Source organism: Macaca fascicularis, chromosome 16, assembly GCF_037993035.2.
Source record: "Macaca fascicularis isolate 582-1 chromosome 16, T2T-MFA8v1.1".
Taxonomy (NCBI): domain Eukaryota; kingdom Metazoa; phylum Chordata; class Mammalia; order Primates; family Cercopithecidae; genus Macaca; species Macaca fascicularis.
In genome coordinates this window covers 2,464,333-2,490,504 of record NC_088390.1, presented here as the reverse complement: position 1 = coordinate 2,490,504, position 26,172 = coordinate 2,464,333, and the positions used below count along the sequence as shown (strand labels likewise).

The 26,172-nt window shown below is 54.8% G+C and overlaps 1 protein-coding gene across 2 annotated transcripts in view; it reads right to left on the bottom strand.

Moving 5' to 3' along the window:
* SGSM2 (small G protein signaling modulator 2) overlaps positions 1-26,172 on the bottom strand; it is a 43,593-nt gene that overhangs the window by 11,484 nt on the left and 5,937 nt on the right. Inside the window, exons 2-12 of one of the 2 annotated variants that reach the window (XM_005582478.4) lie at positions 25,391-25,466; positions 9,485-9,647; positions 9,013-9,174; positions 8,416-8,483; positions 8,172-8,317; positions 7,667-7,801; positions 7,061-7,185; positions 6,585-6,652; positions 6,192-6,352; positions 5,906-6,032; positions 3,838-3,972 (exon numbers count right to left, since the gene is read on the bottom strand). In XM_005582478.4, the coding sequence (XP_005582535.3) occupies positions 3,838-3,972; positions 5,906-6,032; positions 6,192-6,352; positions 6,585-6,652; positions 7,061-7,185; positions 7,667-7,801; positions 8,172-8,317; positions 8,416-8,483; positions 9,013-9,174; positions 9,485-9,647; positions 25,391-25,466 (1,366 nt within the window). The remainder of the gene's footprint in view (positions 1-3,837; positions 3,973-5,905; positions 6,033-6,191; positions 6,353-6,584; positions 6,653-7,060; positions 7,186-7,666; positions 7,802-8,171; positions 8,318-8,415; positions 8,484-9,012; positions 9,175-9,484; positions 9,648-25,390; positions 25,467-26,172) is intronic. The other variant, XM_005582479.4, reaches the window with a different exon arrangement.

Below are 26,172 nucleotides of genomic sequence, written 5' to 3'. Positions count from 1 at the left end.
GCAGGAAGGATGGCACGGTCAGAGCCCGAGAAACCTTCTCTCCCAGCACCCTGCAGCAGGCCCACCTCTGTGCCCAGAGCTGCAGAATCAAGTCACCCACGGGTGGAAAAGCACAGAGGGGGGACTGCCTAGTCCGGAGCCCAGAGATGGAAACAGTAAGGAGAGAGGGCGCCTGACACGTCCGAGCCTCCAGCAAGCCCAGAGAGGGGCAGCCGGGGGTCGTTCTGCGTGTGGTAAAACACTTGGACTGAGTCTTGGGTGACTGTGCCTATAGCTCTATCTTGCGGCCAGCAAGCCCTTGCTTTTCCAGAGGGAAGGGAAAGAGAGAGAAGGAACCAAGACCTGAGCTCCCCGAAGTGCCACCAGCCTGCAAGGATTCAGCTTGCTCCTCTTGGCAAACTCTGAGATGCTCAAGGTGTCCAGTGAGTCCCCACTGTTCAAAGCCCCTGAGGAATCTGAGTCACCTGCCCGTAGGCCTGACTCTTCTAGGGGAGTCTAGATCTGGTGGCCAGTGGCTACGGATGAGCAGTGCCCCGTGCCCAGGCCAGGCACCCCTGCTGCCAGCTCCCACGGGCCCTTTCTGAATTCTACTCCATCCCTGCCTAGCCTGAGAGCTCTTAGCATGGTGGCCTCCCGAAAACACCAGCGAGTTGGATGGAAGCCACAGGTCCCACGGCTACGAGGCCACTGAGGGAGTGGGGGTGGTGGCTGGGCACAGAGGCGGGGATGGGGGTGGTGGGGGGCACAGAGGCCCACCATCCAATGTGACAGAGAAGAACAGGCCCAGTTGCAGCCTCAGAAGATGACTCCTTGGACACAGCTATGCTGCCAGCAGACAGGGCCTGCTCGGCCAGCCCAGGTGGTCTGAATCAGAACTCAAGACCCTTGAGGGCTCCCAGGGTCCAAGTGGGGCAGGGCACTGCTTAAGGGGGACTCTGGTAGGTCCAGTGAGCCACAGAGATGAAGCAAAGTGAGAGAGGAAGTGGAAGCACTGGGGGTGATGCCAGGAGGGAGGGAGAGAGTGGAGAAGAGTTCGGAAGAACAGGGACGGAGAGCCGTGTGTGCTGAGGGGGTCCTGGGGGCAGCGGTTTGCTTGGCTGACTCAGCCTGGGCCGGGGCCCACTGTGGCCTGCTGCAGGCGTGGGCCTGGCTTTGGTGGGAGCTGGACTCCAGCTCTGGGTGTGCCTTGGTGGGGAGGGCTGAGCTGAGCCCCTTCCAGTTCCCTCAGCGGTTGCCCTGCCTTGGCCGGGGCTCTCTTCCCAGACCCACAGCCGTGAGGTTTGCAGATATCTGGCGCTTCAGCTCCACCAGGAGGCAAATTAAGGGAGCACACGTGGTGAGGAGGGGCTGCGGCTCTGGAAGTGAGGGCGTTGCAAGCCATGCCTGAGACTCTGGGAAGAAGGAGAGGGCACAGGTGCAGTAGGGCAGGAGCCCAGCTCAGGCCCCTGCAGCAGGAAGGAGAGAAGAGGACAGTCCCGGGAGGAGCCGGGGTGGGAAGAGGCCCAGCCAGGCAGGCAGCAGGCAACAGGCGGGCAGGCAGGGAGGGCAACAGGGGCGAGGGCGGGGGTGGGCAAAGGGAACCAAGCTCATGCCCAGAAAGGAGGCCCAGCCAAGGCATGTCTCCTGGGTCAATGCTCTTCACCTTAATCCTCCAGGAAGGAGCTGAACCAGCCACATTCGAACACTGTGTCTCTGAACGAGCCCAGTGCAGACAGCTGGGGCTATGGCGTGACTGAGTGAGGGCGCAGGCTGGACGGGGGGGTCTGCTGGGTCGGCTTTGACTCTGACCCTCTCCTCTGAGCATGAGGAAAGTGTAAAGCATGAAAACAGTGTGACGAACCCCACAGCCCCTAAGACTCCGAGTGAAAGGTGCGTGGCCTGGAGCAGAATTAGAGTGAATAGCATCTCTGCTCTGTGGGGAGGCAGCAGGAAAAGGAAGGGGAGAGGAAGAGGGAGGGAGAGGAAATCTGGACACCCCGCCACTGATTCACATGCACAAGTCAAGCATGTTGCAGGCCTGAAAAGCAACAGCTGGCAGAACGGACTCAACAGTGTTGTCATTATGGACTGGAGTGCAGGTGGGGGGCCCCCGTTCCCCAGCCCTCTCCCCAGCCGCCTGCTGATTCTGCTCTTACGCCTCCTCTCCTTTCCCAAGTATTAGGGGCCCAGAAGTTCCACACTGGGTTGGCCTAACTCCTGAGTTCTTGAGAGGATACACAGATGAGCCCTGAGGCCTCTGGACCCCTGGAAGTGGGCCTGGACGTTTCTCTGATCCCGGAGGCCTCAGCCCTGAGACTAGTCAGGGATAGGCTTTCGATCACCGAGTCTGTCAAGGGCTCTGCTAGGACCCTCCAGTCTCTAGCCTGACTACCAGTTCGTGGGGGAAGAAGTAGCTCTGTGGGTGCCCTCAGAGCTCAACCTTCCCACACTGCTCAGTCAGTCCACTGTAAACAGGCAACAGCCCCAAGTCCAGGTTTGCAAGGAACCAGATGGCAGGGGTGTGTGCAGGCAATAAACATCAGAAGCGGGATGTTCCCACCTAGGCCTGGCCTACAGGCTCATATTGGAAGGGCTGGGAGGGAGGGTGGGCATGAGGGCAGGCGCCTGGCAGTAGGAGGGCAGCTGGCAGCGTGTGTGGAGGGTGTGCTGGGTGTGTTCTAACACAGACCAGGCCGCCCTGCCTGCCCGGGAACTATTACTGGTTTAGTGGCCGGCTAAGGAACTGGGCTTCCTGGCAGAACTTTGTGGAAGCCTAAGGGGAGTGTGACATATTCTGAGGGCATCCTCTGCAGGGGCGGGGAAAGGGAGAAGCAACTGGTTGTGTAGCTGGGAATGGGTGGGGATGGGGAAGCTCCCCTCGTCTCTGGGAGAACTGGCCTCAGCCTCTTCCTACCCACCCCTTCCTGGAGCACCCAGCCCAGTCCTCATAGGTCGCCTGGCTGATTGCTTGCTGGAAAGAGTAGGGCTCCCTCTCTACCAAGCCAGCTCTGTGCTAGGAAAGATGGGTGGTAGGCAGAGGAACCCTGAGAGGCTGAGGGTACCACGCTATCACCTCCAACAAAGGGGACCTCTCCATTCATGGACCCTGAGGTTCATGAGGGCAGGAACACAGCTGTCTTATATCCCTGGCACAGGCGAAGAGACGGAGCTCTGGGATAGTGAGGAACCTGCTCAAAACCGTACAGGGAACCAGGGGCATATCTGGGGCGGGAGCTCATGTTGCCAGGCCCTGAGCCTGGCCCCTTCCTGGACACCATGCTGCAGCTATTTCATGCCAAAGCACCAGGCCCTGCCTGCTGGGGCCCTCAGGCCTCCGGGGAAAACTGAGCCCTGGGGCCCTTCCCCTGGCAGCCCTCAACCCCTTGCCTGACCCAAAGCTGCTGCCCCTGCCCCAGGAAGGACCCAGTACCTCCGTCCTATTTCTGTTAAGTCAGGAGTCAGAAGCACCAGGCCCAGAGGCTGGTCTTCCCAATCAGCAGAAAGACTGGGAATTTGCCAGCCTGACCCCCGGAGCACGAATGGGCTCAGAGAGCCACTCAGGGTGCCCAGGAGGCAATCAGATCATCAGACCTTCTTATTAGCAAATCCTCTTCCTTCTCAGGCACAAAGTGCCCTCCTCGCAGCCTGGAGCTGCCTGCCCTGGGCCAGCCCCTTTACTTGCCAGGGCCTGTCTGGCCTCCTTCTGCCCTCCCTGATCTGCCCCCGATGGAAGGGAACTGCCCTAGGTACAAGTCCCCTAATGCCAACACTGCCGTTCGCGCCCCTGTGGTGGGTGGCAGGTGGGCCCGGGAGGGAGGGTGGGGATGAGGTGGGTCAGGGAGAGGGAGGGATAAAAACCTTTCATCGGATTGGGAGCTGTGAGGTTCCGCGAGCAGATCATTGAGAGCATTGCGTGCAGTTTATCCTCCTCTTCCTCATCATCGTCCACCGAGGCCGCGCGGCTGGCCGCTAGGTGGTGGTAGTTAATAGTGACTGCTCAAAGAGAACAGCAAGAGGCAGAGGCATGAGGACCCTCATCCCTGGGCAGGACGGACTCCCTCCTTAAGGGGAGTGGAATGGAGGCCGGGGTCATCGTGATTCTGCAGGGCACAAAAGAGGGGAAGGGAGGGGACCAGAAAGCTCTTTGGATGATTTTCCTGGGACAGTGTGGAAGGAGGTGAGGGGCTGGGGCAGCTGCAGAGCCTCACTCTTCGGAGGCAGCCTCTCTAGGAAGAACAGAAGAGAGAGAACGGAGGTGGGGGGATGTGAGACGACCGGGACTGTTTGGAACGGGCTGGCAGCCCAGGAGGCCATCGGCCCTCGCACAGGCTGGGCATGGCGGCTGGCAGATGGGTCCTGATCATTCTCTAGCTCCTCTCAGGCTGGACCAAATCTGAAGATTACTCCAAATCCCCCTTTTCAGACTATAAATTCCACTTTCTTCCCTCCCAGCAAAAGGAAAGGGTGTCCCCAGAGCTGTCCTCAAGGAGCTGGCGTCGCCTGGTGGAGTTTCAGCCTCTTGGTGCCCTGGCTTGCCCTTGGGGAGACGGTCCTTGAAGTGAAGTGACCAGGACTGGGAAATGGCAAAGATCGAAGAGGGGAGGCAGAGACTGGAGAAGCTAAACCAAGCAACAGCCTGAGATAAAGCACCGAGTGTGGAGACACATTCTGGCCAAAGATGTGTCTCCTTGTCAGGTACATCTGGGAGCGGGGCCATCCCATGCTGTGTGCCCTCTGAGCCTGGGGGAGCTGTCTGTGCTGCGGCTGAGCGTGCGGTCTGGGCAGTCTGGTCCCTACTACAGAGACAACTTGTTGACAACCTTTGGGCACAAGTTAGGAAATGTAGGGAGCGGGTGTTCTTGTTGGCAATAAACGCTCTGGGCTGTCAAACTCCGCAACCTTATCTGTAAGAAAAGCAGGTCTGGCCCACGGAAACCTAGGGGTAGCAGCAGCACTCTGACCAGAAAGGGAACTTTGGTGTTGGTAGATGCACAAAGACAGACGGACCCCTTTGGGCCCAGGGGTGTGTGTCCAGGGTGGGGCAGGACGCACACGGGCCAAGCCACCTTTCTACCTGCCAGTCCCTAAAGTCCCCAGGGAGCCCCCAGTTTGTTTCTGATGCAACCTGCTACTTCAGCTAACGCTCATCAGTAGTTGGTTTGAGGAGGGCTCTGGCTCTAGGGGAGTCAGTGGACAATTTTCACCATCCAAAAAGAAGCGCCGGGCTGGGCGCGGTGGCTCACGCCTGTAATCCCAGCACTTTGGGAGGCTGAGGCGGGTGGATCACAAGGTCAGGAGTTCGAGACCAGCCTGGCCAATATGGTGAAACACCGTCTCTACTAAAAATACAAAAATTAGCCGGGTGTGGTGGCGGCACCTGTAGTCCCAGCAACACGGAAGGCTGAGGTATGAGGATTGCTTGAACCCGGGAGGCAGAGATTGCAGTGAGCTGAGATCGCGCCATTGCACTCCAGCTTGGGCAACAGAGTGAGACTCTGTTTCAAAAAAAAAAAAAAAAAAAAAAAGAAGAAGTGCTGGTCCCATACCCGGGCTGTCTTCTGGGGGTCGGGGAGCAGGTGAAGAGCAATGGAGGGTTCCCCACCTTCTACTTCTAGTTTCTCCACGTATTTTACCCCTGGACAGGGTCCAAAAGGATAACTAAGAGTCTTGTGTAGTGCCGCCTAGGTCTGCCGAGCCGAGAGTCCTGGGGTGGAGAAGTGGGGAGGGAGCTAGGTAGAAGAGACACGCCTTTTCAAAGGCAGTATCTGTGGGTACAAGGTCCAGCTGAGAGGCTAGGCAATGAGCCTCCGGTGTTAACCTGGCCTGGTCGGTGGGCCCTGCCTGCTGCCCTCCTGGGTGACGCTGCGCTCCCTGCCTCCCCGAGCATCTTCCTCTCCTCCCCAGGGATGAAGCTCGGGACACTCACTGTGCTCATGCCTGTGGCCGGGGTAGATGATCCGGAACACATAGTCGGTGGCCCGCCCCGCGCCCATCTCCTCCATATCCACAGAGCGTATGCTGCTGCGTTTCCGTAGCTTGGGAAACACCTTCCCCTGTGGAAGGAGGGATAGGCGGTCGGGCTGTCTAGGGTAGAGTCTCATCCAGGATTCCACACAAGGCTGCTCCCGAGAACTCCACGTGGGGAAGGAGGGAAGGCGGGCAGAGAACCCCCCCACACACAGCCCTTCCCCAAAGCCTCCCACCCAAGTCACCTTCCCCTGCTGGGTCCACAGCGGAGGCTCCAGCTGTCCCCGAGGCAGCAGCCCATTCTCCAGACAGGACAGAAAGGACAGCAGGTGTCCTCCCTGCGAGAAATGCAGCGGCGGCCTCTGGATGCCATCCTGGCTCACCAGCACGAGTGTGCCGCCGCTCTCTGGGGGTGAATGCGGAGAGTGGGGCTGAGGCCCTTTCATCGGCTCTCACAGCCTGCCGGCCAGCGCCCCCAAGCTGGGTAGGAGGCAGATGGCTAGGCCACAGCATGGCCTGGGAGCCCCATTAACAGGGATGGGGGGAGGACGAGGAGTCTCACAGGCCCCATGCACAGAGCGCAGCTGGCAGAAGGCAGCCTCCCCCTTCCCACCCGAGCGAGGACAAGGCGGGCTTACTTTGCTGGTGGCAGTGGATGCACACCACCTGGCTGAAGGGCACCACCAGGGCATAGTCCCAGTAAACGCTAGAAAGGAACCAGACTGCTGTCACCGTGTCCAAAGACCTGCCATCCTTCCTTCCTTCCGTCTCCTGGTCCTACCACCCCATGAAACTCCCCTGAAGATAGGATGACCACAGCCAAGAAGTGCACACAGGCAGCCATGACCCGAGATCCGTGCTGCCCGCTCAGCACACGGACAGCTGTCGGTCTCAGCCGCTGAGAGCTTGGCTCAGACAAACCTCTTCGTGGCCAAGCTTGGCTCCGTCCTAGAGAGCTTGGGAACCACTCCGGGCAGCCGCTCCCTGCTATTCTTGGCATCCAGATAAAGAGTGAGGTTGGCCTCCTGGAGCAAGTAGCGTTTCTCCATCCCCCTGCCTGAGGTCAACCCCACTCCCTGCCCTGGCTCCTGGGAGCGAGTCCCAAAGCCCCCACCTCTTTTCCAGCTCGGAGTCCCCCAGAGTCCCGTTCATGAGCTGGTTGGGGGTCCACTTCAGAGTCAGGCTGTCTGCAGACTGGTGCAGGGAGAGGTAGCCAGGGACCGCCTCCATGTCCTCCTTCTACAGCGGGAGACACCGCAAGACAGAGACGATGAAGGGCTGAGAGGCTCTCGGGGATGGCCTGTGAAAAATGAGCTCCCACTGGGAGGAGGGGAAGCAAGGTGGGCTAGTCATGGGGTCCTGGACTAGGGGCTGGGCAGAAGCACGAGAAAACAGGACCCAGGCAGCAGCTCTGGGCATGTCCTTTCCCTGGTCAGCCTGGTGCCACTGGCTCTCTCCTGCCAGCCTCCTGGATGCCAGGTCCATTCCAGGCCAGCCGTACCCACGCTGTGGACTCCCCTCGCCTGCTGGCTGCCATTGCTGCCCCTGCCCACTCAAGGCTGGGCGTGAGGCGTGTGAGACAGGGAGCTGGGAAGCTGGGGCCGTTCTGCCCCGCTCTCTCTCGTCAAGCTCCTCAGGAAAGGAACGGCCATGGCTAGAGGCTTTCAGTCGTCTCATTCTGGGACCTGCGGGGAGGGGTGGCAGGATGAAGCTTTCCTACCGGCTGCACCAGCACGTGGTTCTTGCCATAGAGCAGCCGCGTCCGTGAGTTCTGGTGCAGGGACTCCACACACTCGCGCGCACAGGCAGCCAGCCTGTCCTCCGACGCGCTGCCGCTGGAGTGCCGCTTCCGGATCTGTGTGGAAGCTCAGGGCTCAGCCTCCGGTCTTGGGAAACTGGCCTCAGGGCTTGAGAACCCTCAGGCTTCCATGCTGACCCCAGGGTCCTTCCTGCCCCTGGTTTACTCCCAGCCACCCTCTGCTCTCCAGCCTGGGCCAGCATGGGCTCCTGGCATTTCTGTTAAGTTTTATTAACAGAATAAAACTTTATTAATTTTATTAACAGAATAAAATAAATAAAATAAATTTGTGTGGAGAAGGCTCTTCTCAGGTGGCCACCATCTTGGGGCATCTCTAAGGCCTGTCCTGTAGAGAGGCCGGTTTCCCGTCCCTACAGGCCCACGGGCATGACCCAGATGAACCCGAGGGGTGGGGAGGGGCACCTACCCCCAGGGCTGGGCGCTTTGCAGGGGAGTCCTGGCGAGCAGGCGGACCCCGGATGCGGTGCCTCTGGACCAGCTCATCAGCAGAGGGGTCAGTCCAGTAGTGATCAGCTGTCTTGAGCTTAGTGTATTCCAAGGCACAGGGTCCCACTGTGGAGACAGAGACAGCCAGCTCAGACGATGCTCCCTCAGCACCTGCCCCGTACCCACCGTGGGCCTGGCACAGGCCCCTGTGCTCTCAGGCTCACCTAGAAGAGAGGCCAGGATCGGGCCGAACACGGGGTCTGCCAGCAACGCCTCCTTCTCGTAGTACTTGCTGCCAGGAGACAGACAGACAGTGTGACTGCCGAGGCCCCAGGACTCGTTCCAGGGCAGTCAGGCTCACCAGGTAGGGACGTCCCCACAAAGACCAGATTCAGATCAGTCACCAAGAAACAGTGAGTCCACAGGGACTGGGCTTCGGGAGGTGCCTGGCATAGCCAATGCCCTGAGGGCAGTGGAGGGGATGGGGAGATGGAGGGCTGCCTACAGGCTGTCACGCAGGCAAGTATCCCAAGGGCTGGGGCTGAGGGACTGTTGGGAGACGGGTCAAAGGAGGGGCTGCTTGGGGAACAGGGCAGCCACTTGGGGGACAGGGCAGCCACTTGTGGGACAGGGTAGCCACTTGGGGGACGGGGCAGCCACTTGGGGGATGGGGCAGCCACTTGGGGGACAGGGCAGCCACTTGGGGGACGGGGCAGCCACTTAGGGGACGGGGCAGTCACTTGGGGGACAGGGCAGCCACTTAGGGACAGGGCAGTCACTTGGGGGACAGGGCAGCCACTTAGGGGATGGGGCAGAGTCACCTGCAGTTTTCCGCCAGGTACTGCACAACCTTGTCCAGAACTCTGTCGATGAGCGCCGTGCGCACCCATATGTGTTTTAAGGCCTGAGGGCTGAGGGCCGGAGCCTTCCCGCTGGCTGAGCCCTGTCTCCGCAGCGCCTCCTGGCTGGCCCCTGAGGGTTTCCTGCAAAGGCGGGGAGGGCTCCAGGAGTACAGTGGTCTAGGGGTAAACCCCAGAATGCTGGCATCGGGAGTGGGGCTTGGTGCCCCAAGACGGGAGCATAGAGAACTGACTGGGGTTGGGAGTTGAAGGAGGGGTACAGAGCCTTGTACCCACAAAGAGCCAATCCCCACCCTCAGGCTGATCCCTCACCCAGAGGCCCTGCAAGGAACAGGCCCAGGATGCCAACTTTCCAATGGGCCGTCCTAGGAAGTAGCAATTGCCAAGTGGGAAGAGCTGAAAGGAGGGAAGAAGGGGCTAGCCCAGGGCTCACCTGCCCTCTGCTTGTTGCTGCAGCTCCTGTACCTTGTGGCAAATCTCCCCTGCCACTGGGCACGTCTTCCCCACCTTGGTGAACAGGGCTGCCATCTTGTCACTGCGCAGGAAGCCAGCGGCACGGCGTCTCAGCTGATGCAAGAGGCAAGCCTCCACCGCACCTAGGCCACAAAGGAAACAGCATCTGAGCCTGGGAAGGACGGGGGAACGGGGAGAAAAGCTCCTCTTCCCCATACCTGTGGGGAAGCAAGGGGTAAGGGCAAGCCCTGACCCTTATTAGAACCAAGGGCAGGCCAGGAAGATACTCTGGCTTCCTTCCAAAATTCCCCTCCCGGTCCCTCGGCTCCTGCCCAGGGGCGAAGAGCTTTGACATGCCAAGCTGTCCCTCTCCCTCGCCTGGTGTGCACACGCCTCCCGTATGCAGCCTCACCCCTGGGGGTCATGAGGACCAAAGCTCCCGCTCAGGGTGGCGTGAGCGGCTCCAACCCCGACAGCAGAGCACGGCACCCACAGGACGGGGCTGTGAGGGGCACCCGACTCAGGAGCCTTTCTGGAGGGCACGGAGGATGCGGTTGCTAAGAAACAGGGCTCTGCAGGAGCTAAAATATTGATGAAGTCACTGCAGAGCTCGGACCCGACAGTGGCCGCTGGACTGAGGAGCCCGGCAGCTGAGAGAGAGAGATTTCTCTTTCCCATGCTAGGAGGGCTTCCCTCCATCCATTCATGGTTTAGGGTTAGGCTTAGTCTCTGTCTGGACTTTCCACAGACAGACCCTGCAGGAAGAAAAGAAGGGCTTGGTGGGAGATGGCGGGAGCTCCCCTGGGCCCAGACAGGCTCTAAAAATAGGAGTGTGGGTATATGTGGCGCAGAGGGGCTTCTACATGATTGGGCCAAACTAACTGTTTTTTTTTTTTTTTGAGACGGAGTCTTGCTCTGTCGTCCAGGCTGGAGTGCAGTGGCGCGATCTCGGCTCACTGCAACCTCCACCTCCCGGGTTCACACCATTCTCCCACCTCAGCCTCCCGAGTAGCTAGGACGACAGGCGCCCGCCACCACACCCGGCTAATTTTTGTATTTTTAGTAGAGACGGGGTTTCACCACGTTGGGCAGGCTGGTCTCGATCTCCTGACCTCGTGATCCACCCGCCTTGGCCTCCCAAAGTGTTGGGATTATGGGCGTGAGCCACCGCGCCCGGCCAGGCCAAGTTAACTGTTTTACAGGTGAGGAGGGAAAGGCCCAAAGAGGGGAAGAAACTCGATCACAGTCACATAGTGGCAGAGCCACCACGGCGAGGACCCAGGACTTCAAACCTTGGCCCAAGCCCCTTTCGCCACGTCCAGGTGTGTCTGGTTGGGGGCAGGGACATTGCAGGGAGAAGGAGGTGGTTTTTTCACACAGACTGAAAACAGTGAGTGGTGTGCTGGAGACAGAGTCAGACAGAACGAGGTCTGAGCTTGGCACGGTCACTTGCTATGAGACTCAGTTTTATCCTCTGTGAAATGGGAAGACTTCTTAGGGCTAGTGTGAGACGTTACATGAGACGGAGAATGTGAAGTTCCCGACACCGGGTCTGGCTCTCAGGAGGCGCTGGGTCTAGGTCAGTTCCTGACTCCTCACCCTGTTTGTTCAGACACAGTTCCACAGCTAGCCTCTAAGAGCTGGGTTTTAGCAGGACTCTCCCCGACAGGGAGAGGAAGAGGATGTGCTGGAGAGAGGATCCAAGGCTGCCCCACAAGTGGGTGGAGATGCTCCTCTTAGAAACGGGGAAATTGAGGGCCATCAAGTTTTTTGTTGGTTTGTTTGTTTTTTAAGATAGGGACCCACTCTGATGCCCAGGCTGGAGTGCAATGGTGCAATCTCAGCTCATACCAGCCCCGACCTCTGTGGTACAGGTGATTCTCCCACCTCAGCCTCCCAGGTAGCTGGGACTACAGGCACGCACCACCATGCCCGGCTAACTTTTTACGTTTTTTTTTTTTTTTTTTTTTTTTGTAGAGGCAGGATTTTGCCCTGTTTCCCAGGCTGGTCCTGAACTCCTGGGCTCAAGCAATCTGCTTGTCTCAGCCTCTCAAGGTGCTGGGATTACAAGCCTGAGCCACCATGCCCGGCCCCCGTCAAGTTTATTTTGACTAATACTGTTAGAACATGAAACCTGGAGTTAGGAAATAATTACTGAAAATAGGACTTCTCACCTGTTTTTTCGCCTTTGGTTTTAGTTACTGACTAGCAGCAGCCACCACCTGCCTATGAAGGAGTTTTGCTTGGTTCTCTCTTGGACTGAAGTCAAGAAGGGAGAGAGAGCCCCGGGGGCTAATCTGGAGGGCAGCCAGCTCAGCGAGAACATTCCAGGGCTGGGGAAACAGGCAGGTCCCTCCTCCTTCTGAGGGCCGCCTGCTGGAGCTCTTCACTGCCCAGGCCTTAGAGGGTTTTGTTTTAAGCACAGCCCTTCCTTCACAGTGTGTCCGTACATTTACGCGCATGTGCATCCTGACAGATGTATGCGCACCTATCCTGTGTATGGGGCACGGGCGAAATCTTGTTTTGCTTTAAGACAGTCTCGCTCTGTCACCCAGTCTGAAGTGCAGTGTTGCCATCTTAGCTCACTGCAACCTCCACCTCCCAGGTTCAAGCGATTTTCCTGCCTCAGCCTCCCCAGTAGCTGGGATTACAGGCACACGCCACCACGCCCGGCTAATTTTTGTATTTTTAGTAGAGACGGGGTTTTGCCATGTTGGCCTGGCTGGTCTCGAATTCCCGACCTCAGGTGATCCACCCGCCTCGGCTTCCCAAAGTGCTGGGATTACAGGTGTGAGCCACCTCACCCGGCCCACATGGGGAAATCTGGCTTAAGTGTCCACATGCTCCTCTCCATGATCAGTCCCCCTGGTCCCTGGAGGTCTTGTGTGGCCCTGGGATATACAAGCGAATGACCCTTTTGTCCCAGTCTCTTGGTCCTGGGCTGCTGCAGCTACAAGTCTGTGCCTGTGGAAAGGGGGTGATCATTTCCTGGGGTTGCACTTCCCATTCAGAGTGGGGAGAGGAGCAGCACTGAACAGGGCAGACAAGCAGCAGGTGGCACATGTCCTGCAGGGATCACGGGCCTCAGTGGTGTGACTAATTGCCGGGATAATGAGTCATTTGCGTCCCCACCTTCCCTAGGCGATCGCAGATGGAGCCAGGCTGGGGAGACTGGGAAGCGGCCGTCCCCAGCACGCCCCATCGTGGCGTGGCCATCGGGGTGGCCTCGCCTACCTTCCCAGCCAGTCTCTGAGCACAGCCAGGGGGTTCTCTCGGGTGAGAGGAGGCATTCCTAAGCAAACACAACTAGGGAATAACTGAGAGAAGCCAGGCATCACGCTCAGTCCCCCCTTTACCCCACGGTCCCTAATTTCCTTCTGTGCAACCCAGGCAAGGTGCCAGGCAGTGTCTGGGGAAGGAGAAATCCCTCTCTCGCATCGTCTGTCCAAGCAAAGACCCGGTTAGAGCCGGGCGCGGTGGCTCACGCCTGTAATCCCAGCACTTTGGGAGGCCAAGGCGGGCGGATCACGAGGTCAGGAGATCGAGACCACGGTGAAACCCCATCTTTACTAAAAATACAAAAATCAGCTGAGCGCGGTGGCGGGCATCTGCAGTCCCAGCTACTCAGGAGGCTGAGGCAGGAGAATGGCGTGAACCCGGGAGGCGGAGCTTGCAGTGAGCCGGAGATCGTGCCACTGCACTCCAGCCTGGGGGACAGAGCAAGACTCCATCTCAAAACAAAAACAAAAACAAAACAAAAGGCCATTAGACCAGGCATTATGGACTCAGCTCTGCGGGCTCCCGTCCAGTAACTGTTCACACTGCACGTCTTATGCCATGCCCACAAGGTGTCCCCCATCGACAGTGTGTATGTACAATGAATATGTTATCACGTGCAGTGTGTAGGCAAAATAATGATAATAACACCACTACTTGAGAACTACTACCCTAGAGGACTTTGTGGATGGGCTTCTGGGGCTCCAAAAACCCCCTCCCTGGGGCCGGGTGAGGTGGCTCAGACCTGTAATCTCAGCACTTTGGGGGGTCAAGGCGGGCGGATCACGAGGTCAGGAGATCAAGACCATCCTGGCTAACACAGTGAAACCCCGTCTCTACTAAAAAATACAAAAGATTAGCCGGGCGTGGTGGTGGGCACCTGTAGTCCCAGCTACTCGGGAGGCTGAGGCAGGAGAATCGCTTGAACCCGGGAGGAAGAGGTTGCAGTGAGCCGAGATCACACCACTGCACTCCAGCCTGGGTGACAAAGACGGTATCAAAAAAAAAAAAAAAAAAAAAATCTTAAAAACAACAACAACAAAAAAGACCCCCTCCCTGAAATTGCGGCAATTTGAATGCAAATTGTTGATGTGTTCTAGAATGGTTAGATGACTGCTTTTTTTCCTGGATAGGGGGTCTATGGTTCTCAGCTTCTGACCCAAAAAAGATTAAAGGGATTTGAGACCGGGTCTCACTCTATTGCCTGGGCTGGCATGCAGTGGTGCAACCACAGCTCACTGCAGTCTCAGCCTCCTGGGTTCAAGCCATCCTCCCACTTCAGCCTCGCAAGCAGCTGGGACTACGGGCTTGGGTCACTAAGCTTGGCTAACTTTTAAAAATTTTTGGTAGAGACTGAGGTCTCACTATGTTGCCTAGGCTGGTCTCCAACGCCCAGGCTCAAGTGATCCTCCCACCTCAGCCCTCCAAAGCGCTGGCATTACAGGCATGAGCCACTGAGCCCGGCTCTGAGACTTCTGAGTCGAGCAGAAACCCAGGCCTTCTCACTAATCAAAACATACATGGAGATAGAAACACACGCCATCCCATATCTAGTGAATACCAAACTCAGAACTGCCTGCGAAGCCGGCAGCAACACTGTGTGCTTCCCCGGGGAGGTGTCTCACAGACACACGGAGTCGGGACTGTGAAGGACGCTTCCCCAGGGAGAGTCCCCGTGACAGCCCAAGCTTACCCCTCTCCTGACTGGGGGCCCCGAGCACCAGGCAGAACTCCAGGGCCTTACTCCCCTTACTCCTTCCTTCCCCAGGTCCCCACTATGACCCCACCTCCCAGGGTGGAGGGTGGTGGCAGGAGATACTTGTGGGGCTAAAGCACCAGGTTGGCTGAACCCCCCTGCCTGCTGACCGAGCTGTCTGGGCCCTGGGCTCCCACCTGTGAAGGTTTCAGGACCCCTGAGCCAGTGGGTCCCAGCACCACCTATGGCCACCCTGGGCGCACCACAACGAGGTGACAACCTTGACATCATTTGGCTCATTTCATATGAGAAAAAATGTGAACTAATTAATAAAAACCAACACTGGTTGGCATGGAAAGGTTTGGGCAAATGAATCAAAACGGAGAAGAGAGAAACATGACTTTAGTGGCTGGGCGCGGTGGCTCACACCTGTAATCCCAGCACTTTGGGAGGCCGAGGCAGGTGGATCACCTGAGGTCAGGAGTTCGAGACCAGCCTGGCCAATATGGTGAAACCCCGTCTCTACTAAAAATACAAAAATTAGCCGGGTGTGGTGGTGGGCGCCTGTAATCCCAACTACTCGGGAGGCTGAGGCAGGAGAATTGCTTGAACCTTGGAAGCAGAGGTTGCCGTGAGCTGAGATGGCGCCATTGCACTCCAGCCTGGGTGACAAGAGCAAAAACTGCATCTAAGTAAAATAAAATAAAATAAAATAAAATAAAAAGAATAATAGTCTCCAATCCCATGCAGGTTGCTGCAAATGCCATGAATGCATTCCTTTTTATGGCTGAGTAGTATTCCACTGTCTTCATATATCACAGTGTCTTTATCCACTCGTTGAATGATGGGCATTTGCCACCCTGGTTTTCTGGTGGCCCTTGGAGTCTGGGCCAGCTGAGCCCAGGTACATTCTCTACCCTGTCACCCCATCCCATCCTGCTGAGAGCAAGGCTCAAAGAACTGCAACTCTGAGTGGGCAGGAGCATAACTACATTTAACCCCAGCACACTGTTGGACACCCCTACAGAGGTCTGGTGCCATGTTCCCAGGGAACGGCCAGGAACTACAGACCCAGACTAGCCCTGGGGCTCCCTTCACCAGGCCCTGATATGACCCCAAAGTCAAGTTATGCAGCTTAACAGATTCTAAGATATGGGGCCCCTATCCCTAACCCTTACACCCTGATTTCACCATTCCAAGAGGCCCAATTTAGAGTAGAGAAGACACCAGGAAGACAGAGATGGAAGGGACATGGGGCTGGAGACCACAGATGCTGATGGAATCCTATGGGTGCCCCAACCCTTATACCCCGATTCCACCATTCTAAGATATGGGACCCCTGTCCCTAACCCTTACACCCCGATTCCACCATTCTAAGATATGGGACACCTGTCCCCAACCCTTACACCCCGATTCTACCATTCTAAGATATGGAGCCCCTGTCCCCAACCCTTATACCCCGATTCCACCATTCTAAGATATGGGGCCCCCAACCCTTACACCCCGATTTCACCATTCCAAGAGGCCCAATTTAGAGTAGAGGAGACACCAGGAAGACAGAGATGGAAGGGACGTGGGGGGCTGCTGAATCCACTAATATATTGCTGGTGGGAAGGCGGGATGCTGCAACCCGTACAGACACAATATGGCACTCTCCATTAATGTTGCAAATGACCTCTGACCCAGTAACCCCTCTTCTGAGAATCCATTCTGCAGATATAACTGCATGATTATTTAGTTATAACAGCAAAAGACTGGAAGCCATCCACATGCCCATCCATAGGGGACAGGTTAAGTAAATACAGTACATCTCTAGCAGAATATCATGCAACTCTGAAAAAGAATGAGGATGCTCTCTAGGAAAGAATAATGGAGAGCTCACCAACAGCAAGATGCAGAATGGCATAATTGCATGACACCTTTGAATTACAAAAAGGGAGGTATGAACAAAGAATACAATCTTTTTTATTAGTATAAAAAACTTGGCTGGGTGCGGTGGCTCACGCCTGAAAACCCAGCACTTTGGGAGGCCAGGGAGGGCGGATCACGGGGTCAGGAGATTGAGACCATCCTGGGTAACATAGTGAAACCCCGTCTCTACTAAAGAAAAACAAAAACAAAAACAAAAACAAAAACAAACTCTAGGCCGGGTGCGGTGGTTCACATCTATAATCCCAACACTTTGGGATTTTAGGCCACTGCTCTCGGCCTAAAAGAGGACTCTTAAAAACATGTACTTATACCTTAATTGCACCAACAGAATTAATAACAATTCCTTTATATTATCAAATTTCCTTACTGAGTTCCTGATGTTCAAATTTCAGATTTTCCAGATGCTCCAAACTTCTAGAAACACAGATTCCCAGAAGGAATCCTGGGGAAGGCTTGTGGAGGCTTTATAGGAAAGGTTGTAAGGTCACTTTTTTTTTTTAGACCAAGTCTCACTCTGTTGCCCAGGCTGGAGTGCAGTGGCACAATCTTGGCTCACTGAAACCTCCATCTCCCAGGTTCAAGTGATTCTCCTGCCTCAGCCTCCCAAGGAGCTGGGATTACAGGCGTGCACCACCAGGCCCAGCTAATTTTTGTATTTTTAGTAGAGACGGGGTTTCACCATTTTGGCCAGGCTGGTCTCAAACTCCTGACCTCAGATGATCCACCTGGCTCAGCCTCCCAAAGTGCTAGGATGACAGGCGTGAGCCACTGTGCCCAGCCTAAGCTCACTTTCAAAAATACAGCAGATATGGGGTAGTGTGGTGGTTCACACCTGTAATCTCAGCACTTTGGGAGGCTGAGGCGGGTGGACCACTTGAGGTCAGGAGTTTGAGACCAGCCTGGGCAACATGGCAAAACCCTGTCTCTACAAAAATACAAAAAATTAGCCGGGTGTGGTGGCGCGTAGACCTGTAAACCCAGCTACTTGGGAGGCTGAGGTGAGAGGATCGCCTGAACCCAGGTTGAGGCTGCAGTGAGCTATGATCATACTACGGCACTCCAGCCTGGGAGAGAGTGAGACTCCATCTCAAACAAAACGAAACAAAACCAAACAAAATCCAAAGTAGAATGTGATTGAGCACCTACTGCACACTCAGATCCATGCTGTGTGTGTTGCCTGCATTGCTCTTCTATTCCTTACATCTGCCTTCTGGGCTGGGCTCAGAGATGAGTAACCACGGCTACACACTTCGTGGCACAGCCGGGACGTGAACCCAGGTCTCTGTGAGCCCAAAGTCCCAGCTATGAACACCCCCACATGCCCTCCGCGATGCCCCAAGATAGACTGAGGGGAGTCAGCTCCTTCAGAGAGCTCCCTTCTTCCTCTTAGATCATTTCTGGATGGAAGGCAGCAGTTAGACAGCAAGAGAATGAGCTATTCATTCCCTGTGGGTGGGAAGGAGGAGGAACCCGCTCTTCCTTTTTGTGGAGGTGGGGTCCTTGTTACCCAGGCTGGTCTTGAACTCCTGCAAGGGATCCTCCCGCCGCAGCCTCCAGGAATCCCTTTTACTGAAAAGAGACAGGATGAAGACTGCCTGGAGTCCACATCTCAGAATGTGCTGAAATATCGCTGGCTGCAATATCCCAGGGGAGAGGCAAGCCTTCCCTAGCACCGGCTTCTCTCCCAGCTTATTAGCATCTCCTTGCCATTCCCTGAAGGAGCTCACTGCAGGGCAGACCTTCCTGGCTAATGAAAGCTGCCTAGCAACAGGGAGCTGGTTAATAAAGCCTGATGTTATTCCCAGCTCCACAGACTCCACCCTTCTCGAATTACAGCTCATCCTCAGTCTGAAGCAACCCTCCTGTTGACCCATTTGCACACAGGAGGGCAGGGAATCTGGTGACTGAGGAGGCAAGCTGGTGTCTGCCCCAACCCCTGGGGGGTGGGGAGGCTGAGGTCCTAGGAGATATGATTGGCCTGAGAACCTGCTCTGCCTGGCCAGAAGCCTCTCTGTGAGACTCTGAAACCTGCTCTACCAGCCAAAGGTTAAAATGCAAACTCAGTGCCCAATCGGAATAGGGTAAATAAAACACTATGGACCTCGGGCGGTGGTATGCACCTGTAATCCCAGTTACGTGAGAGGCCAAGGCAGGAGCATACCTGGCGCCCAGGAGTTTGAGACCAACGGGGCAACATAGCAAGACCTCATCTTAAAAAGAAAGAAAGAAAGACTGGGTGGAGGCAGACACTCCTAGAACTGAGCCAGAGGGGAGAGCAGGCCCAGAGACATGATGGGTTGATGCCTAAATTACCCCAGATCCCTGATGGCAACAGAATAACTGTGCCCTCTCTAAGTACATGCATGACTACTTCAGATGCAGAGTTCAAGAGTGAAACGTACGACAATTTGCTGTTGAACCCTGCCCTTGAGTGTTCTGCCCACAAATGCACGTTAAAAGCACTCTTCCCTGGCCGGGCGCGGTGGCTCACGCCTGTAATCCCAGCACTCTGGGAGGCCAAGGCGGGCGGATCATGAGGTCAGGAGATCGAGACCATCCTGGCTAACATGGTAGAACCCCGTCTCTACTAAAAATACAAAAACAAAATTAGCCGGGCGTGGTGACGGGCGCCTGTAGTCCCAGTTACTAAGGAGGCTGAGGCGGGAGAATGGCGTGAACCCGGGAGGCAGAGCTTGCAGTGAGCCCAGATTGCACCACTGCACTCCAGCCTGGGTGACAGAGCAAGACTCCGTCTCAAAAAAAAAAACAAAAAACAAAAAAAAGCACCTTCCCCTCCAGGGGAGGGGGGTGACAGGAGATACCAGCCTACATTTTAATTCAACAGTAAGTCTTTATATTAAAATTAAAAAAAACCCAAAAACCATATTATAGAGAAAAATGTAAACTTGACGTGATGTTTTAAGATAAAAAGGATAAAAGGATATATCAAAGATCCTCCCCCACAGTGGTCGTTTTTGGGTTTTGTTTAAAAAAAATAAAAAAATAAGGCTGGGTGTGACGGCTCACACCTGTTATCCCAGCACTTTGGGAGGCAAGGTGAGCAGATCACCTGAGGTCAGGAGTTTGAGACCAGCCTGCCCTAACTCGGTGAAATCCCGTCTCCACTAAACATACAAGAATTAGCTGGGTGTGGTGTCAGGTGCCTGTAATCTTAGCTACTCGGGAGGCTGAGGCAGGAAAATCGCTTGAACCTGGGAGGCGGAGGTTGCAGTGAGCTGAGATAGCGCCATGGAACTCCAGCCTGGGTAGCAGCGCGAGACTCCATCTCTAAATAAAATAAACAAACAAACAAACGAGACAGGGTCTCTCTCTCTCTCTCTCTGTTGCCCAGGCTGGGGTGCAGTGGTGCAATCATAGCTCACTGCAGCCTTGACCTCCTGGGCTCAAGTGATCCTCCTACCTCAGTCTCTGGAGTAGCTGGGACTACAGGTGTGCACCACCATGCCCAGCCAGTTATTTATTTTTTTGTAGAGGCTGGGTCTTGGAATATTGCCCAGGCTGGTCTCAAGGGATCCTCCCGCCTCAGCCTCCCAAAGCACTGGGATTACAGGTGTGAGTCACCATGCCTGGCCCCACAGTGGTAGTTTTGAGTCCATTCTCCAAGCTCCACCCTCCATGCCAGTGACATAGGTTCTGATCCTCGGGCCTGGGAACAGCACACACAGACTCCCTCACCAGCACCCACCGCCGCCAGCCTGGTTTGCCAGCGAAACTTCCACCCCAGGGACGTTTCTATTTGCAGGGGCCTACTGCATACCCAGCTTCTGGACAGACAGGTTCAGGAACAACCACAGCAAACACTCCACAAAGCATCTTTCTAGCCAGTCCTAGGAGTCTCGCCCCTCCCCTGGGGTCAAGGGAATGGGGATCCGGTTGCAAACTTTCCCGGGTTTGCCCGTGGTCAGGTCTTGACCCAGTGATTCTCCAGGAAGGCTCTGTGTTTTCCGTTTAAATGTCTGCATTCTAAGAAGCTCAGAGAAGCTCGTATTGCCTAGGCCTGGCTCTCCTCAGTTACCCGCTATCCCTCCTCTGCCAAGAACCATGGGTCAGTGTGGAGTCGAGGGGCCCAGTACACAAGGGTTCCTGGAAACTAGGGACCATGGTGTCGCCGGGCTTGTAATCCAGTCTCCACAGACTTCACTCTGCTCCTGCACTCTCAGCACGTTCTCTATCCTCCCATTTCTCCCACTACAAAGCTGAATTCCGGACGTGGCTAGGGCAGTAGCAAGGCCTAGTTTAAGTCTGGATCAACTTCAGCCTAAAAATGCATTTCAGAGCATTTTTCCAGGCACTGAGGGAGACTGGCACAGCAGAATCTCCAGAAAGGCAGAGAGGGGTGGTGTTTTTGATCCATACCTCGCTAGTCTTCCCTCCCCCTCCCCTGCAAGCATCTCTCATGATTCCACCATGCAATGCATGGAAGCGGCTTTGCAGGCAGAGGAAAAAGATTGATAATCAATGCTTTCAACGAGCCTCAGTTTCAGTCCAAATTGGGATGTATCTCACCACTGAGCACCAATTTTGACAAAGCATAAGGATTCCTCTATCCATGGGCCCTGAGACACCCTGGCCTGACTTAGCCTGATACTGTTGGAACCTCTCCTGCTCCTGTTCTCAGTGACTGTGCCGAACCCAAAGCAGAGGCAGCACGCTGGCAGAGGAACCTCTCCTGCTCCTGCTCTCAGTGACTGTACCGAGCCCAAAGCAGAGGCAGCACACTGGCAGATGCTGGCAGATGTCTTTTGTTTGGCCCACACAATTTTTTTAAAAATGGGAATTAGCTGTCAGTATTTAAAAAATAGGAAATTTCTTTCTCTCTCTCTCTTTTTTTTTTTTGAGACGGAATTTCGCTCTTGTTGCCCAGGCCAGAGATCTCGGCTCACTGCAACCTCCACTTCTGGGTGGAAGCAATTCTCCTGCCTCAGCCTCCTGAGTAGCTGGGATTATAGGCGTGCGCCACCACGCCCGGCTAATTTTTCTTATTTTTAGTAGAGATGGGGTTTTGCCATGTTGGCCAGGCTGGTCTCGAACTCCTGACCTTAAGTGATCCGCCCACCTCAGCCTCCCAAAGTGCTGGGATTACAGATGTGAGCCGCCCCAGCCAAAAATAGGAAATTTCATATAAAAACCCAGACTTCTGGCTTCAAGTGAGATGAAAATAAAACAGAGGCCATGGGAAGCCTGGGCCCAAATTCCTGCAAGAGCCAAAATACGGGCTGCCCATCTTCACACAGGGCAAGTGCCGCCGGGTCACCTCAGTCTCCGCCACTGCCTCATATCCCGCTAGCTTCCCCTGCAATCCTTTGTTGTCTGGCTCTGTAAGCACTGAATTTCCTAGTGGTGGCACTAAGGCACCTCCTGAAGACTGACAGCACGGGGCTCCTCTTGCTCCTGGGCAGTTTAGAAGCCTGGAGACTCGAGGGCCTTATTCTCTTCCAGTTACTGAAACTGACTGAAAGGAGAAAAACCATTCCTTTGGAGTACGATATCCCTGCCTTCTGGAAAGAGCCCTCAAAGTGGGGTCTCAAAGTGGGGTCCCCAGACCTACTAGAATCAGAACCTCTAGGACTGGGACCCAGAAATCTGTGTCTTACCAAGCCCTTCAGGTGACTCTGATGTATGCTAAAACGTGAGAATTACTATCCTGGGGAACTAAAAATATGCAGATTCTTCATCCCTGAAGATCTCGATTTAGGAGGTCTGCAAAGGGGGCCAAAGGGGATTTCTTTTTTTTTTTTTTTTTTTTGAGACGGAGTCTCGCTGTGTCGCCCAGGCTGGAGTGCAGTGGCGCAATCTCAGCTCACTGCAAGCTCCGCCTCCCGGGTTCACGCCATTCTCCTGCCTCAGCCTCCCAAGTAGCTGGGACTACAGGCGCCCGCCACCACGCCCAGCTAGTTTTTTGTATTTTTAGTAGAGACGGGGTTTCACCGTGTTAGCCAGGATGGTCTCGATCTCCTGACCTCGTGATCCACCCGCCTCGGCCTCCCAAAGTGCTGGGATTACAGGCTTGAGCCACCGCGCCCGGCCTGCCAAAGGGGATTTCAAAAGCTTCCAAGTTGCTTTGGACTTGCAGCCAGATTTGAGAGCTACTGACCCTGAGGACTCATCTTTTCCCGGCCCCAGGCCAGTGTCCTCAGCTCCAGACCCGCCTCCCATCATCCTTCAGTCCCTCACTCACCACATAAAGCAATGATGTGCTGCTGTCTTCATGCACAAACTTCAGGCAGAAGACAAAAGGGAGAGCCTTACTACTCTCCAAGGCCCCGGTGGACTGACTGGAGGGGAGCTGACAGCTTCTTCTCACGCTAATGGCCTGAATGTGAGACGTCCACAGCCTCCTCCTGCCTCATGCCCCTTTTCCCTGCTTCTCCCAGGGCTACCTGTCCGGAGCTGCGCGCCCCGGCCATAGCGAATAATAATTGACGATTGACGCCTGAGCTAAATACATTTCCATTCTATACCTCCTCCGTAGTTCTACCTTCTTCCCCTGTACTATTATCCCATAAAAGACGGCGCTCTTCCTGCTTCTTCTTCACCCATTTTTCCCGCGTCTGCAAAGAGATTATTTGACAGCGCAGGCGCAACATGACGTCTGACCGAAGACACCGAAACCTACCTGGCCACGCCCACCGCGGAAAGATCATCACCGCCCTAGCCCAACCCCTGCCCCTCCTAACATATAAAAAGCATTGTATTGCCGCCAATAAACGAGACTTGATCAGGATACTGTCTTGTCTCAATTTCTCGTGTCTCTTGTTCCCCAAATTCCCACCCCCTCTTCCAGGGCCTGCTTTGACGATCCCGCGGGTCGGGACAGCTACCCACACATGGCGCCCATGCACAAGCTGTCTGCACCGTTTTATTCTGTTTTCTCTAGTGTGTGTGCTTTGATGAAGCCCAGCACCAAGCCACGCATAACTGGGCTGCCAGCACAGCCCTTCTGGCGACAACAGACACTGGCGAATGTCAAGAGAACATAGCACAGGAGGAAAGGAAGAGAATTCTAATACTTTTTTTTTTTTTTTTTTTTGAGACGGAGTTTTACTCTGTCGCCCAGACTGGAGTGCAGTGGTGCGATCTCGGCTCACTGCAAGCTCCACCTCCCAGGTTCACGCCATTCTCCTGCCTCAGCCTCCCAAGTAGCTGGGACTACAGGCGCCCGCCACCACGCCCGGCTAATTTTTTGTATTTTTAGTAGAGACGGGGTTTCACCGTGTTAGCCAGGATAGTCTCGATCTCTTGACCTTGTGATCCGCCCACCTCGGCCTGCCAAAGTGCTGGGATTATAGGCGCTTGCCACCACGCCCTGATAGTTTTTATATTTTTAGTAGAGACAGGGTTTCACCAAGTTGGCCAGGCTGGTCTCGAACTCCGGACCTCAGGTGATCTGCCCGCCTTGGCCTCCCAAAGTGCTGGGATTACAGGCGTGAGCCACTGTGCCTGGCTGAGAATTCTAATACTCTTCAAAGCTGCTTATCATAAGACTGGCATGCTTTTTTTTCCCCAGAGCATAGGTTCTGCTGAGAAAAACTGAGGTCAGGCTGTGTCTTGTAAACCTGGGAATCATTATTCCATCATCTCAAAGAACTAGGAAAACCTTCCCAAATGGACATGGCGTGAACACAAGTCCTACAAACCTCCCTTCAGCCTCAACACCCCAAAGGAGGAGAGACGAACATTGTTTGAGCACTTACAATGCTACGAACAAATGAACATTTACACGCATCATCTCAATCCCCACAAAAATTCCTTCAGGTGGGAATCATCACCCTGTTTTTAGAGGAGCAAACTGAGGGTGAGAGAAGTTAAGAAACTTGACCAAGATGACTTAAAAGGCAGGACGCCAGGATTCAAACGCCAGTCTGTCACTCAGACTCTGCTCAGAGGCTGCCTCTCCCTGACTGCCCTCCCACATCTGTTTTTTCTTCCTAGCTCTTATCACGTGCTAAGTTGTTGGATGATATATTTACTTGTGCATTTGTTTCCTGTCTGTCTCCCCAACAGAATGCAAGCTCCTGTGGCAGAGACTCTGTCCATCTTGTCACTGCCATTTCCTTGCACGATGAACAGTGTCTGGCACCTGGTGAGCCCTCGGTGGGGATCTGCTGCTGGATGGGGGGGGCAGTTTGATCTGCTGCACCACATTGCCGTCCAAAAGCATCCCTTTCTTTGTCTGTTCTTTCATTCCTTTCCCTCCACAAACCCCAACACCAATCTCAGAGGCCAAGGAATACAACACAGAGAAGGCGAATGGTTCCCTGTCCCTTCAGATGGGGGGTTGAGAGGAAGCTCAAATTCCTAGAAATCCAAGAAAAGTCTGTGTGTAGAGATAGGCTTGCTCCTACAAAGCAAAAGTCTTCACGCTGAGAAGGAGGCAATGGTTTGTAAGGGACTCTCTCCTTTCTGGGGCTGGAAGGCATGGCCACCCCTCCTGGACCATGTTCAGGCTCTTTTGCATCCAGTCAAGTGTTTGGGATTAGGATGATGGAGCAACACGCGTGCGATGATACAGAAAGGGAAAGTGGCACAGAGCATCCAAAAAGCACAAACCCCTCTCTGAAGTTAAAATCCAAATCAGTCAGAGCACTGGTTCCTGAACTCAAATGACCTAGGGCAGCGGCTCTCAAAGTGGGGTCCTCAGACCTACTAGAATCAGAAACTCCAGGATTGGGACCCGGAAATCTGTATTTTACCAAGCCCTTCAGGTGACTCTGATGCATGCTAAAAATGTAAGAATTACTATCCTGGGGAACTAAAAATACACAGATTCTTGACCCCTGAAGATCCTGATTTAGGAGGTCTGCAAAGGGGGCCAAAGAGGATTTCAGAAGCTTCCAAGTTGCTTTGGACTTGCAGCCACATTTGAGAGCTACTGACCCTGAGGACTCATCTTTTCCCAGCCTCAGGCCAGTGTCCTCAGCTCCAGACCCGCCTCCCATCATCCTTCGGTCCCTCACTCACCACATAAAGCAATGATGTGGCTGCTGTCTTCATGCACAAACTTCCTGGTGACGGCCTCCTCCATGATTTGCTTCACCTGCGGACACATGGACAGCATCACTGCTTTTGTTATTATTTTTCCTTTTCAAAGACCTCTGGGCAAACAAATAGTTTGGTTCTGCCCTTCTGGTCTGAAGTCACTTTCAGACACTTGCAGAGATGACAGGGATGAGAGGTGTGGGGAGGCAAAGTTTCTTCAGCACAGTCTGATTCGAGTCTTTTGGAGAGGAAACCAGGGAAAGCAATGCCAAAAACCCATCAAACAATGAGTGCATGTTCCAGCCCAGGTGGAAGTGCCCCGCCTTGGAGAACGGGAATAGGATGCTGTTTGCTCATCTGTTCTCAGGTGGAGAAGGGCTTCTGGGCAGACATACCGTCCTTTACAGACAAACCATCTTGGTCCAGCCTGCAGACAAACAACCTGCCCCTCCTCCTTTTCTCCCTATTCTCTGAGGTTAGGGGTAGGTCTCATACCTCCGGGACACCCTCTACATGCCCAAAAGCCCGGCCTTCTTTCCACCTAGGGTCTAAAACTCTAATGTTTGGGGTTCCCACTTGGATGTAAAAGTTCCCAAATACCTTGTAAGGTAAACAGTCATTTCTATTTTTTTGAGACAGAATCTCGCTCTGTCGCCCAGGCTGGAGTGCAGTGGCACGGTCTCGACTCACTGCAGCCTCTGCCTCCCGGGTTCAAGGGATTCTCCTGCCTCAGCCTCCTGAGTAGCTGGGACAACAGGTGCATG